We start from the raw sequence: 15455 nt of genomic DNA, 5'->3' as shown, positions 1-15455 counted from the left end.
GCACCCCCCTCCCGTCCTCCTCCCTCATCTGTTGTTACACTCCCTCTCATCATCTGCTCGTTCTCTCTGGTTCTCTCCGTTCTCTACACCTCCTTACCTGCCCCCTCCCTCCACATTACCCCAAGTGTCATTTCCCCCATCCCTCTATCTCCCTGTGACCTGCCCCTCCCTCCATCACTCTCCCCCTCCTTTCCTATATCTGACACTCAGCAGGGTTGTTCTCCATCTCTCTGTGCCTCCAGGCAAACATATGCTGCTCTTCCCGTCAGATTCCGGTGTGTTTGGGAGAGGAGGGATTGTTTAATGTTTATTAATCACCTGTCTGTGGTATAGGAGGAGAGGAGTTGGAGACACACTGGCTTGATGTTCACTATTCTGTGTATGGAGTACAAAGTACATTATTTTCTTCAGGAATTTATTGAAGTAAAATTAAAAGTTGTCAAAAATATAAATAGTAAAGTACAGATACCCCCAAAAACTCCTTAAGTAGTACTTCAAAGTATTTTTACTTAAGTACTTTACACCACTGTAGATAAGAGTCAATAGGCTATGTATTCGTCATATAAACATCATACTTAAATATACTGTGTACGGAATACACATCTGTACTTTAAGTATAATTGATTTGGTACTTAACTACAGTAGAATTAAAGTCTCATGAAAATACCCACATTTAATTTAGATACATTTATTAGATGAAAGGTCCATCATTATTATAAATATATTATTTAAATTCCATGTTATAATCATTATTCATTTCTGATCATATGGCTTTTCACTTTCTCATGGTCGACTATGCACGTCCAGGACACATAAAACACAGAGGCGCGCACACAGATTACAGTGTACACAGCCAGAAGGCTGTTCTCTTTATAGGGGACACTGAGGAAAGCACCACGAGGACAAAGATATCTCAACAGCGCGTCACGTTTTATTGGAACATAAAGAGCAAGGTCTACGGTACAAAAATGTGGGCATTAGGGGTAAGCAGTGAGCGGTCACTTGGCGCCCACAGGGGTAAGCTTCTCCAGGTCATGGATGCCGTCCTTGTCAATCAAACGGACGCTAAAGGAGGGCAGGTTGAGGATGAAGCGCTTGTTCAGCTGGAGGAGAAAGAGAGAGAGGGAGGGGAGTTAGTTAGGTCATGAGTCATATCACACCAATGCAAGTGGCGGCACTGGAATATAGGAGAAAAAGCTATTTGCATGTTATGGCTGATATTTTCTGTTCATTGAACAGTTCTCTCAAAATTACACAAAATGTCATTTTTCTAATATAAAGACATCTCAATTTGACAAATTAAAGTAACATGCACCCGACTGCTGAGTGTGATTATCCAACTACAATGAGCATCACAGCAACATTTCCAAATGTGATGACTTGAAACAAACTAATGAGAAGGTGGTGATGAAGCACACTGCCATTATTATTCAGATAAAAGAACCGAGCTCACCTCCTCAATGCACTTCTTCAGCAGGTCCATAGCTTCATCACGAGTCAGATCTGAAGCATGAAAGTGATTAGAGAGATAGAGGGAGACAGGAAGAGAGAGAAATATGGTTAGCTTCACGTTCGGATGAAGTTTAACTTAAATACAATAACTCTTCAATCATTTAATATTAAGTTACAGTGTTGAGAGAGTGAAGAATACAGAGAGAGAAAATAGGGGAAACAGACAAGAGGATTAGAACAGAAGATAGTGAGAGACGGAGGCAGAAAGAGGACAAAAAGGAGATATAAAGAGGGCAATAAAATAGAGGAACAGTAAAAGATGTGGATGGAGAAAGAGATAGATCCCACCTGGTCTGTAGTAGCGGTCGAGGATGGACAGGGTGAGGTAGGCTCCGTAGCCATGGGCAGCGAAGGGGGCTTTGGCAAGAGCAGACAGGTGGTCCATGTAGTAGAGCCCTGGGCCGTCTGTCTCATCAAACCCAGCCAGCAACAGGTTCACATGGTAGGGAGTCTGGTGAGAGAAGAGAAGAGGCATGGGTCAGTGAAGATATGGAAAACAATTGTGATTATTATTGCGATACTATAACCATATTATCGCGATATCTTGATATTATCGTGTTATGACCATTTTCTCACGATGGGGATGTGATGGACGATAAACACAAAATTATAATACACACAATACAATTATTTGTCCACATCCGAACAACAATGTGCCGTTTTCTCTTCCTCTGTTATTACCCTCCAAGGTTGGTGCTACGACAGCGACCAATAGTCAGTAACATAGAGACTAAATTATTTCATAATACACTTTCTCTAATGATTTCTCTCTATGGTCAGCACACTAAACTATCAATGCACAAGCTGGGTGCCACAGACACTGAAGCGGCACTTCAGCTTGTTCAAACATCGCTGCTATTAATAGCTTTGATTTTGGGAGATAAAACAACAGCAGCAGCCGTACAAGAGTACGGGAAGGGGTGTGAAACTGCCGCGACCTGGGTTAGGTGGGAGGGGTGTCGGAGAGGACTGAGGAGGGGGGGTGGTGGTGTCACTGGCAGTGTGACATCTGCTGGGAAACGGACCCCCGCTGCTCCCTCCATCGCCTCCCTCCTCTCCCCCCTACTCCCGCCTTCACCCTATGCCCTGGAGTAACGCCAGGGATCATTAAAAACTTCTGAAGTTGTCTCCCTCTCTCCTTCCCTTTCCCTTAAATTACTTTTTACCCTTCTAGCCACTCCGTTTCAATCTCTTCTCCGCGTTCGCAATACTCCCCTTTCACTAGCCTCCCTCCTTGTTATAATCCCTCTATCAGGACAAATTGAAGTTTCAGAAAGCAGTCATGGCGTCGCGCCCTGGATTGACGTTTGACAATTGTAGAGTTTCCAGTTAAAATGAGTTAAACACACTGATGCTACGAAACGAATGCTACAATTCAGCAGCTAAGCTTTGCATATGAACCCAGTCCTAGAGAGAGGGAGAGAGACACAGTGGATGTCTAATGTGACACCACCTGAGCTGCAGTAACCTACTGTAATCTGAACACCTGCCCCTAGTATCAATTTGTGTATGTGTGTGTGTGAGACCCTTGCAAGAGTGGAAAGAAAGGCTGACTTACCATGCTCCCTGTGTGTGTCTTGCCAGGCCATGCCTGAACCCATTGGTGTGCCCCGGAACACCCCAGTGGCGTCACCCCCACTCACCCGAGCGACACCTGTCTCACAGGTTACAACGTAACAATACAGTGCTGGAGCTGGCATCAAAATAACCCTTCCTCCACATGTCACCTCAGAGGGCACCAGCCTCCAGCCAGCAGGCTTGTTAAATCCAGCACCTGAACTCACGCCAAGTCACAAACACATACGTCTTCAAAAGAACCTCATCACACACACACACCAGAGATGGGGTGTCCAACTGTATTAGGCATTCAACTAAAAAGGAAGGATGTATGGTTGGGTCTGGTGATGAAAGAAGTGAACCGTAGTAAATCAGCCCCGCTCATTCTCCATCTCCTCTTCCACGTGCCAGCGCTCGCTCCCTCTTTCCTTCCCTCCTCCTCTTTGCACCGTGCCCCAGGACATGTTCTCTTTATTGGCATTTCCCCTCAATCTGCTGTATTAATTGTTCATCTGTGCTGGAACAGGGGAGTCATGTGCAATATGGCACTAGTAATTATTTGTGACCGTGCTGTACTAAAAAAGAAAACCCCATATGCAACACTAGCACCAGACAAACTGTTGCCGTGGTCTTTTTGCTAAATCTTTAAATAATGAAGAGGGCTTAGTTGTTCTTTTGGATACAACCCAACAGGCTACATATGACTGAGAAAGCCTGTAAAGTCCATCACCATTTTAAACGAGAACAGTGGCTGTGCTGTCTATTTTAAGAATAGAGTTTTTGAAATACATAATGCAGTTGACTTCTGGCTTCCCTTCTCTCATACCATCTCTGAAGCTTGGTGCTCACACCTGGGGTTATCGAGAGGCCCAGTTGTTATTCTGGATTCCTGGTAGGTACACAGTGCATGATCCCCCCCCAATGCCAAGCTCTATCACCACCACTCATCCCCTGAGGTTTCAAACCACAAGAGACATCCTCTTCACTTAACAGCTTAGCGACCCTCCACTCAGGTGGACGAGAGAGAAACAACATTCATAAATGCTCCGGAAGGACTGGAAAACATGTTTATATAACATATGTGCACGTCCATATACTCTGGGGTGGGTGTGAATTGGAGAGCACAGCTAAAGGAAGGTGTGGGATGTCGAGAAGAAACTGCTTTAAATACAAAATTCTCAATACATTTGGAAGCCCTGCGAGAACCGCGTATGGAAATTCAATATACATAAACAAGGATATATTTGTACCACAGGGTACAAAATAATGATATTACTGCCTTTGGGCAGGCATGAATTTCGAAATATGTTGTAATGTTATCCAATATCTAAAGCACATATTGAACCAGCATCAGCCAAACTGTAACACCGACTCCCGCTTGCACACGCCCTTCTGTGCCATGTTGACTTTTGGGTCTAGTTCAAAGCCCTTGGGACTGCCCCCTTTCTAGCCTCCCACTCCCTCGGCTCCCCCCTCCTTGTGTCCCACATTCCCTCCTCAGCCCCACTAATTGTTTTTTGTAATTATTTTCATCCTTCTGCTATTGTGACAGGCAGCGGCTGCACTCTTCCTAACATATTAACCTCGCCGCAACCAGATGAGATTTAGAGGGATGGATACGAGGAGACTTGACACCCGTGTTCTTCCCACACTTTCCTTCTCGCACACACACAAACACACACGTTCAATGCTTCACTCCAGGGAGTGGTAGGACAGGGACCCGGTGGGTTGCATTATTACATTTCTGCCGCAGGTGTTGTGTGCCCTTGAGACTGGAGTGACACTTAGGCCAATTCACAACCTAGACAAATGTCTCTGGATCAGTCAAAATAAACTCGCTGCCCACATCTCAAACTGATATAGTAGAGGTACACAACAGAGACAAAATGAGTGTAACATGTGGTTCACTAGCGCGTCATGACAGCAGTAGGTTTTATAGCTGCTTCACTGGAAGAGGCAAGCATGCTTGTGCCCAGTTTTCATCGAAAACAATGGGAATGTTTCACGCGCTGCAAAAGTTAAGTGTCGCAGGTCCGTTAGACTGAATTCCTACCTGAATATGTGACATAGTAGGGACGTCAAACATTCAGCCTGCTGCACAGACCCTATGGACGCTCTAGTCTAGAGTTCCTGGTTAAATTGTGCTTACGAGCATTTTTTTAATCTTTAAAATGGTTAAACTAGTGAGAAATATAGCTATGTGATTATTGAACAAATCTGTGCGTTTGCTTCATTCACTATCCTAAATTAAGATTATTTTGTCATATCTAATTATTGTATATTACGCTACTTTTCATGTGGACAGTATGTGTTACTACATTACACAAGCTGACGTTTTGACCACATCGAATTGGGGGGAATTACACATCCTTTTTTTTAACCTGAGATTGGTGATGTTAGTATAAACGTTTATAGTCAACACGATGACACATGATCAAGCGCTTAAAACCAGGGGCTGGAAGCGGTTCAGGGATCAGAACCGAAAACAGGAAAATAACAACATTCTTCAAGGAACAGAAGCGGAACGAAAGTGATCCATACTGTTCCGGAACAGAACCGTTCTTTTAAAAGCATGGGAGCCAGTTAATAACGTTATTTTATGTTCCAGGCATTTTTTTATAGTGCCACAACAAAGTGTCTATAGGTCTTTCTATAAACTAGGGTACCAGTGAGGATTTCCTACGCTGGACAACTTGTTACAGCTGTTGATAAGTCATTGATATTATCTGCCAATTTTAAGCTATAAGGGGGGAACATAGGTATATTTAATAAAATTCACCTGTTTAACCCTTTCTCATGGTTGGTGTCTTAACAGATTTGTCCAAAATCGTGTGACATAAAACATTACTTTTCTGTCCTTACATTTATGGCAGTGTAAGTTGTAGTTATATCATATATATCATATATTAAGTATTAATCAGTTAAATTAGACATTGAACTTGAACCCTGTAAGAATCCTGGATCTAGCTGTCGGACTGTTTTTTTTGTATATAGATCACATATTTTAGAATGTAGTAATAATTTGACTATCAATGCATTAGCAAGGCCTAAAAATGCATTATTCTTAAAGTGGCAATGGCCTACTTTTTTGACACTATAGCTAGAGAAGAGTGGATTAACTTTTTCAATGCTAATTAAGGATACTATAGGCCTACTTATCACGTTTCACGTTGGATTCATTAACGACATATAAAAAGAAGACGTGTTTTTAATTCTGGTGCCTCTCTGCACACACAAGCTTGTTAGCTAGCTAGCTCAAAGGACATTCAAAGTTCCTCCATAGAAGCCGCTCCTCCTAGGTATAATTCTGTGGACCTAATTCATATAATACATGTCATAACAAGATGCCCAGCGCTTCAAGCCGCCTCCTCTACCCACTCTCGCTCCCTCCCCACCCACAAAAGTTCAGTTGCATCTTGAGCCATTTGCTACACTTGTATGTCTATCACCCATGTAAACAACTAGCTTGCCTTAACTATCCGCACTGATTGTAATTTAATGAGCTAAATGTAAAAAAAACTTGATTTCACAGGTTAAAAAAGGAACGATACAAACCAGTACTTTTTTTGGGTGGTCAGAACTTTAATTTGAAACAAAATTATTACTTTTTTGGTTCTGTTTCTATAGCCTTTGAATAGTGTTAGTTTAAAGAGCGCTACACCGCAAACGTTTGCCCCCTGATTTCAGCGTGATATCGATGGAAGTAATTAACAAAAAAAGTGTTGCCTTTCACTTTCCGCATTGGCGACCTACTTGAATCAAAATGCAACACTTCAAAATGTAGCTAGCTGTCATCTACAAATGGCCCTCTAACCAGCGATATACACATTATTCCCAGATTCTGTGTGGTTTTTGAGCGGTGTTAGTTTTAACAGGACGTGCAACCTCTTCTTCCCCCTCTTGCGCAATTGATTTCAACGTGATAATCGATAGGCATGATTGACAACACAGTGTTGTGTTTTTCTTTCTGTTTTGGTGACCCCCTTATTAAAATGCAACATTCCAAGATGTAGCCGACTGTGCTATGCAGGTTTTCCTCTAACCAGTTATGTAAAACTATATCCAGTCCCCGCCCCCCCAATTGATCAGTGATTTATTGCCACTTGACAAAATAACATGGTTTTTGGTGCGTGTGCAGTTTATAAGGTGTTCATTTAAAAAAAGACAAGTAATATGATCACTATTGTTGCACATGTATGTGTAGATAATCATAAAATGTACTATGTTTTCAATATATCACAAACTGTTTCTGTATATTGGATATTGACTTGGACACTTTAAAACTGTGTTTTGACATTGGGCTATTTATCAATATCTCGTGTCAACAGGAAGTATCATCATTTTCAATTTAAATTTTAGGAATATATACTGAACGCAACATGTTAAGTGTTGGTCCCATGTTTCATGAGCTAAAATAAAAGGTCCCAGAAATGTTCCATACGCACAAAAAGCTTATTTCTCTCAAATTTTGAGCACAATTTGTTTACATCCCTGTTAGTGAGCATTTCTCCTTTGCCAAGATAATCCATCCACCTGACAGGTGTGGCATATCAAGAAGCTGATTAAACAGCATGATCATTACCCAGGTGCACCTTGTGCTGGGGACAATAAAAGGCCATTCAAATGTGCAGTTTTGTCACCCAACACAATGCCACAGATGTCACAAGTTGAGGGAGCATGCAATTGGCATGCTGACTGCACGAATGTCCCCCAGAGCTGTTGCCAGAGATGTTCATTTATCTACCATAAACTGCATCCAACGTCATTTTAGATTATTTGGCAGTACGTCCACCTGCCCCCAGTGGTTGGGCCTGGCTCCAAAGGGGTGGGATTATGCCCTCCCAGGCCCACCCATGGCTGCGCCCCTGCCCAGTTATGTGAAATCCATAGATTAGGGCCTGTAGGCTGGGCTACACCTCAATTACCTCGACTAACCGGTGCCCCCGCACATTGACTCGGTACTGGTACCCCCAGTATATAGCCTCGCTATTGTTATTTTTACTGCTGCTCTTTAATTATTTGTTACTTTCATTTCGTATTATTTTATATTGTATTTTTGTGTGTGTTTTTTTTGGTATTCTTTCTTAAAACTGCATTGTTGGTTAAGGGCTTGTAAGTAAGCATTTCACTGTAAGATCTACACCTGTTGTATTCGGCGCATGTGACAAATACAATTTGATTTGATTACATTTATTTACTTAAATTGACTGATTTCATTATATGAACCTCAACTCAGTTAAATCGTTGAAATTATTGCATGTTGCGTTTATATTTTTGATAAGTATAAATTGAACTTTCAACATTAACTTCCAATGGTATTGTACTTATTCAGGAAAAACTGCTGAATGAGTTCAAAAATGTGCTGTGATTTATTTATTTTGATGACATACCAGAAATCACCAAAACGTGTTTGCCCTGCCTAGACATAGGCTAAGTGGCAATAGCACAGAGCAATTTAGGAGTATCGTAGTATGGTAGGCTGGGCTACATTGGAAATAAAAAAAGCATTGGTCCACATTAAATAATTACCCTGCTTCGAAGGTAGTCTGCAAGGTTCTTGCGTGTGAAGTTGGCTGCAGCTGTTGGACTGAGTTCATAACCTGAAAGACAGAGTCAAAATGAAAGGAATGCCCTATCAGAAGTCACCATTGGGTAGCACATAACCGGGGGAAAAACATTAATAAATTAAATGTTCATTCAATATTCGTAACGAGTATTGAATCCACATGTCAGTAGTGGTGGCACAAGTAGTACTAGGCCATCTTTATTTTGACACCAGAGAAACAAGAAATGGGTGGCACTTACCATTCCTCATTTTGTACAGCTGAATATTCTTCTGAATATACTCCGCAAACTGTACTGTGTCTCCTGCCTCTCCCACACATAGCAACAGAATCTTGTCACTCAGCTTGAACATCTTGTCTTGGTCTGAGGTCGACAGACAAGGTGTTCGTTATTTAATCACATACACACTCCAGTGACATGTTCAACATGATGTATGGAAATACTAAAGCAAAATAATACATTATTGAAGTTAGTTTGATTACAAATAGTTCTACTCTTTCAGATTTTTTTACTTAGCGGAAAATATTGAAAGTCATTTTGATAGTAATCTGGGCCTGCTGTTGTGCGTGCACTCCTCGCTGACTTTCACTTTCACAATTGAATGAAGCGAGTTAGCTAGATGGCTGGCAGGCACACTGGCTAGCCTTTTTAGGTAGCTAGCGCGAATCTGCAAATCACTGTTTGGTGTTTGTGGACATGCAAGTTAGCAAGCTTACTAACTAGTCCAACACAATTATTATCAAACAAACTTTGGTGATAACTGGAAGCCACATCAGTTAGGTAGCTAGTGTCCGCTTTTCTGATCTCGACTCATTGGCCAGGGAGGAGGCTTACTAGCTAACTAGCTTGCTAAACTACTGTTAACTCATAACATGTAAACTAGTATGCTTAGCTAGCTAGGTAACAACAATCCTAATACATTTTTTAGCATATGACTCAAAACAAAAAATGTATGAGACAAATATTTACGACATTTTGCTGATTTTAAACATTTTACAAATGAGTTCTAAATAACGTTAGCTAGCTGGCTAACTAACTGCAAACGAGCAATGTCATACCCTGTTTCATCTTAACGATGCTGTTGGCTGCAACATTATCAGCAGCAACTAGGACAAAGTCTTGTCCCTGAATTCCGATCAAATATTCCATACTGTAACAATTTTAAAGTAAAGTTTTGCCTGAGCAACAACGCAACCTCGTTCGTTTACTCAGATTACACAGCAAAACTTGAATGAGTGGCGCATAATGTTGACGTCATGAAATATGAGGCTTTTCTCCTTCTCATGTGACCGGGGTCTGGGGTTTCCACTGGTTACCACAGCCACAAAGTGTGATTAGGGGTAGGTTTAAAATCTGATTTTAAGAAGATAAATTGTAGAAATGGGCGGGGTTTATGACTTTGTGGCTGTGGTAACTAATGACGACCCAGGTCTGCAAATGATTTTACCACAATCTACTGTATCTCTGGAATATACAGACTACTTAATTGTATTGAATTAAAGTGGGGTGTTTAATAGCCTAAAGCAAGATCAAAGAACAAATAAACATTAAAAAAAACACACAGACAGAAAGAGACAGAAAAAGAGACACAGACACACATTCTGCATAAAAGCAAAATTCTTTTTTTATAATACATCTTAGATTGAATAATGCATTTGTCTTTTTATTGAATATGATATCCGTTTGCTTTGTTTTTCAAGTGGGATTGCTCGTTCAGTTTGTTCTGTCCAACCCTCCCAACCTCCCAACTCTGTAGCCTGCTGAATGGCAGGTTAGAAAATGATAAACAGTCAGGTTAGAAAGCCATAAACACACAATTTGCAGATGCTTTTAAATTGCTTGCAGAAAATCTTAACATTACTCATCATTAGTTTTCTGTCTTTTTATGTGTCTCTGGGCTCTGTAAGCCTCCAGTTTGAGCTCTCTGAAATGCACCTTATAACATTAGAAATTGCTATGCAGTTACTTGAGCTCTGACTGTCAGGCACCCTTTGTAGGCTTGTGTATTTTTAACAAGTTATTCATGCCTACTTGTCACAATGAGTGAAAGTTATAGATGTAGAGATGTGAGGAGTTTTTTATGCACAAGCTACAGTGAAACTGGGTGCTAGAGTTATTGATTTACAATTCTGATGTGTGTTAGCTTTGTGTGTTGGCAGGCTGACTTTGGAAGCTGGATATTTAATAATAATTTAATACTCATTTTCATATTTCTCTCTCTCTCCACTTATTTCACTCTCGGCAGTTGTCGCTGGTTCAGCTTGACTGCTTCGTTAGGGCTCATCATTTGCATTCAGATTAATTATCTAATTACCGACAAATGTCCGGCGGCCACCCCACACTCTGGCTCGTCAGCTCTGAGCCTGTAATTATTTTAATCATTTACTTTCATCTGGAGCATTCCTGCCATACTCCTGTGTTTAGAGGCCATTCTTAATTACCCTGCCAAGACACTCTTCTCCTCTTTTTGTGAAAGAGAGAGGGGGGGAGGGAGGGAGAGAAGGAAAGAGAGAGAGAGATGGAAAGAGAGAGAGGGAAAGAGAGAGAGAGGGAAAGAGAGAGAGAGCCCAATGGGGACATGATCCAGGAGTACTGACAGCACAGAGGAAGCTCTCTCAGCTCTTCTAGTTGTTCACCCCCTTCTTCATACTCTCTTTCTTTATATCTCTACACCCCCCCTTCTCTCTGCACAACCCCCCAACTTCATCCTCTCTTTCTCTCCCCTCCACAATCACCCCCCCACACACACACACACACACTATCCCCCCCTTTCCCCCCCCTATACTTCCTCCCTTTCCCCTTTATCGCAAGCACACACAGGAATCGCCCCTGGGCTTCAGCGCTCTGACTGCTAATACACTGACACACACACAGAAAGCGAGAGAGCAGAGAGCGAGTAGAGAGAGAGAGAGAGAGAGAGAGAGAGAGAGAGAGAGAGAGAGAGAGAGAGAGAGAGAGAGAGAGAGAGAGAGAGAGAGAGAGAGAGAGAGAGAGAGAGAGAGAGAGAGAGAGAGAGAGAGAGAGAGAGAGAGAGAGAGAGAGAGAGAGAGAGAGAGAGAGAGAGAGAGAGAGAGAGAGAGAGAGAGAGACTAGATCAGAATGGCGTGCACACGCACACTGTTTGTGGCACACATCACAATGCACACATATTTCCACTATCCGCCCGGAAAATCTATACACCTCTCTGTCTGTCTATCCTTTATTTAGACAGCTATCAGCCAGCCTGTTCCATCTCTCAGTCTGGTTCCTGCCCAGCACATGAGAGATGGGTCAACTCCCCTGTGACCACTCAGTAATGATGCTCTCACTGAACCCTTAAGCGAGATACACTCACCCTGACTGCTCTTGTTAAAGAAAAAAGATACAAGCTATGTAATTGGGCTCTTGAATATTTAAGTTAGCCCGGGATGAAAGTTTAATGGAAAGATTATTATCTACCAGTTTATCACACTATTTCATATTTCATTTTATTCACTGGCTGCTGCTGCAGCACTGTCCATTTTGGCAGCCATGGATACAGCAGAGAGGCTCATGGGTTGAAGCCGCACGAGACAGCAAGTAGAAAATGATGAATTACATTAGTGAACTGAGCAGATGTAGTTTTTTCTATGTATTTTCACAAAACACTAAGTCAATACTTCTAACACACACACACACACACACACACACACACACACACACACACACACACACACTGTATGGTTGCTGTTATTTAGTCTTATTGTTTGTATTTATAGGGGGAATTAATCCTTTTTGCCAGAAATGGTGTGAAAAGCAGACAATGTTGTGCTTTGACAGACATAGCACTTTAGCCAAACCCCAGTGGGATACGTGACTGAGTTTGGGAGGATTATGTATGGACCCAACTTGCCCTAAGGGGAGAGCTGCTGGAATGGGACATGGTTTGAACGACAGAGATTAGGGATCAAGGTGCATGGAGCAAACCATTTGAGAGAATAGCCTACATGGGTTAAAGCCCCTGTTTCACCATACAAAAAACAATAAATATGCGTGTCTTTTTGTAAACACTGAAAGATAAAAACAGCCTGGAAGATGAGCTTGTGGCTGTGAGGCTCAAGCATTTTGACATGGTTCAATTTACAGAGATAAGATTCTTGATCTTCACACACAGACTTTTCTTTGGGAATTTAGACAACATCCGCATGGATTTGTGAGCTAGCCTAATTGACTGAGTAGGCTAGACTGTAACCTGTTTTATTTGATAAGTTACTGCAATATTGCAAGAGCAATTTCACACTAACCAACAGACTGGCCTATGATGTGGTGGATCATGATTTAGAAATCTGGGGCTTGAATAGAAGTGTCGAGGGAATAGACAGAGTTATTGTGTTAAGACTTTGTTTAACCTTGCCTTCTTAGATTTTGGCATTCAATTATAGGTCCTGAAGAAATGCGAGGTCGGTATCAGTGGCAGAGCTTATCGGTTTAATACACAATTTCACGGTGCTGAGGCGGGATGGGTAGTGGCCCCCGCTCGCTTTTGTTGTCGGGGTGTCACCGTTTAGTGGTCCCTTTCGTATCTAAACCGGGAGAGGACGTCGAGGGAACCTGGGCACGAGAGACCACTTCATCTCAAGGGGGTGAAAAAGAGCAAGTTAAATGGAAGTGACAAGCTCTGAAAAAAATCCTGCAGGCAGCTGCGCGCATTCGACATAGCCAGCTCCCCTACGGTCGCCGGCCGCACGACCCCCGTGCCTGGCACACACACCTGCCGCTCCTAGAAGCGCTTTCACCGACAGCCACATAATCCATGGGCGTGTCACGGAGGGGCTGCTCTCAATGTGCTCTTGTGAAAACCCCTTATGCGTGAAAAAGCCCCCTTTCTCCCTCTATTGTCCGACACAGTTTTATGGGACAACATTGGGCCTTATGAGGTTTCGGGATTTACATGGGACTCTATAGAAGGGATAATCATTTCAATCAGAAAACGAATAAAAGTTTTAACACGCTGTTTTCATATTTATTAGCTGGTTAAAGCAGCCGAGGCAGCTGAACCTTATACCCCAGGCCCCACCAACAGGCTCTCAGTCTCAGACCCCCACATTCAGAAAGTCCTGGCGAACCCCCAGAGAACCCTCAGACTTGGACAAGCAGGCAGGCAAATGATCAGTGATACAGGACTTCAGAAGGCCTAATATTTCCACAGGCATGTCAGCAAATTGAAAGCTATAGGCTCACTGTATCGGCATAGGCTAACTTGGTGTGGTCATATTCAGGGTCATCATTTTATGTCAGCCAACGTAGGCCTACAATGACATGCATTAAGATGATGATGCATTAGTCAGGATGAATGATGACTTAATTGAATTAGGCCATTTTATGTTCAACAGACCTCTATGAATTATGAATCTATGAGGATATCTGTCAATAAGGCCTCTAGTCTAGATTGTGGTTTACTTTATGGAGAATAGTATTATTATTAGGCATAGCCTACATTTCAATAGCAACTTTACAACATGTATGTCTTTTGACCTCTGACACATTTGACCGCGAATATTTTCAACATCTTATTAAAATCTAATTAAAAATGTGTGGATGAATTCATTTTCATGTGATGCAAAGAGCACTTCCCATTCTCTATATAAGGACATATGTATCTTGTCCATCCCTGACTCTCCTTGGCATTTATAAAGCACTCTATGAACACTTTTGTTAAGGCTCTGTGCACAATTTCTATCCTCACAGTACTGTAAAGGTTATAATGATATAGCCTACTTGTGCTTTCTGTTGTAAGCTACAGCCCTCCAGTTGTACTGAAGGTAGTTTGAGAATTTGCTAACCATATCCAATTTAGGCAATTCAGGAAGTGGTTTGAAATTCAGTTCATGAATTAAAATGTGCCTAGTATTTCCATGAGGATCTTTTCCATTCATTAATTTAATAATAATTCACTGCTGTGGATACTGATATATAAAAGAAAATTATTCAAAGCCTGGCTGGAAATTAACCAATAAAAGCAAGAAAATATATGTTTTTCAATGGGAAACAAAGAAAAAGCACAGTACTCAAACCACCCATACAATGTCATACTCAAGGATATATATATATACTGTTTGAATGGCTCATGGGAAATATTAGTTCATTTTCAATTTGGTATGTGGATCCTTGGTAAAAGTGATGAGATACTTAATTACCAGTAAACATATCTATCTATCTATCTATCTATCTATCTATCTATCTATCTATCTATCTATCTATCTATCTATCTATCTATCTATCTATCTATCTATCTATCTATCTATCTATCTATCTATCTATCTATCTATCTATCTATCTATCTATCTATCTATCTATCTATCTATCTATCTATCTATCTATCTATCTATCTATCTATCTATCTATCTATCTACCTACCTACCTACCTCCCTACCTACCTACCTACCTCCCTCCCTACCTACCTACCTACCTACCTACCTACCTACCTACCTACCTACCTACCTACCTACCTACCTACCTACCTATCTATCTATCTATCTATCTATCTATCTATCTATCTATCTATCTATCTATCTATCTATCTATCTATCTATCTATCTATCTATCTATCTATCTATCTATCTATCTATCTATCTATCTATCGCTGTATGTTTGTTCTTTCTCTTTTGGCCACAGGTCTTTCTATCCAGTTCATCATACACAGGCCGCAGGCCGCAGCCCCCTGCCCTCCCTCCCCCAATCCCCCACCACCCCCTTTCTGTCAAAGCTGATTGTTTCCACACCAACAGAGTGCTGGGGGCTAGCACACTGTCACACTACATCAGGCAGAGGGAAGAAAGGGAGAGAAAGAAGAGAGGGGAGAG

At 41.7% G+C, this 15455-nt stretch overlaps 1 protein-coding gene across 1 annotated transcript; it reads right to left on the bottom strand.

Moving 5' to 3' along the window:
* Positions 1–911: 911 nt before the first annotated feature.
* Positions 912–9886, bottom strand: LOC121586385 (proteasome subunit beta type-2). The gene is made up of 6 exons (XM_041903019.1): positions 9693–9886; positions 8875–8997; positions 8599–8669; positions 1801–1963; positions 1454–1503; positions 912–1103 (listed from the first exon to the last, which is right to left on the bottom strand). Exons 1-6 carry the CDS (start codon positions 9781–9783, stop codon positions 999–1001), a joined length of 603 nt encoding a protein of 200 aa, XP_041758953.1. The 5' UTR covers positions 9784–9886; the 3' UTR covers positions 912–998.
* Positions 9887–15455: the final 5569 nt, after the last annotated feature.

The sequence above is a fragment of the Coregonus clupeaformis genome, chromosome 17 (genome assembly GCF_020615455.1).
Source record: "Coregonus clupeaformis isolate EN_2021a chromosome 17, ASM2061545v1, whole genome shotgun sequence".
Classification (NCBI taxonomy): domain Eukaryota; kingdom Metazoa; phylum Chordata; class Actinopteri; order Salmoniformes; family Salmonidae; genus Coregonus; species Coregonus clupeaformis.
Note: the sequence above shows the minus strand (reverse complement) of the source record. Positions and strands in the feature narration are given on the sequence as shown.

Coding starts and splice junctions, on each gene's coding strand:
- LOC121586385 (XM_041903019.1), bottom strand. CDS start 9,783: ATGGAATATTTGATCGGAATTCAGGGACAAGACTTTGTCCTAGTTGCT. Junction 1,504..1,800: donor CGACCGCTACTACAGACCAG/GTGGGATCTATC, acceptor TTCATGCTTCAG/ATCTGACTCGTGATGAAGCT. Junction 1,104..1,453: donor TGAAGAAGTGCATTGAGGAG/GTGAGCTCGGTT, acceptor TTTCTCCTCCAG/CTGAACAAGCGCTTCATCCT.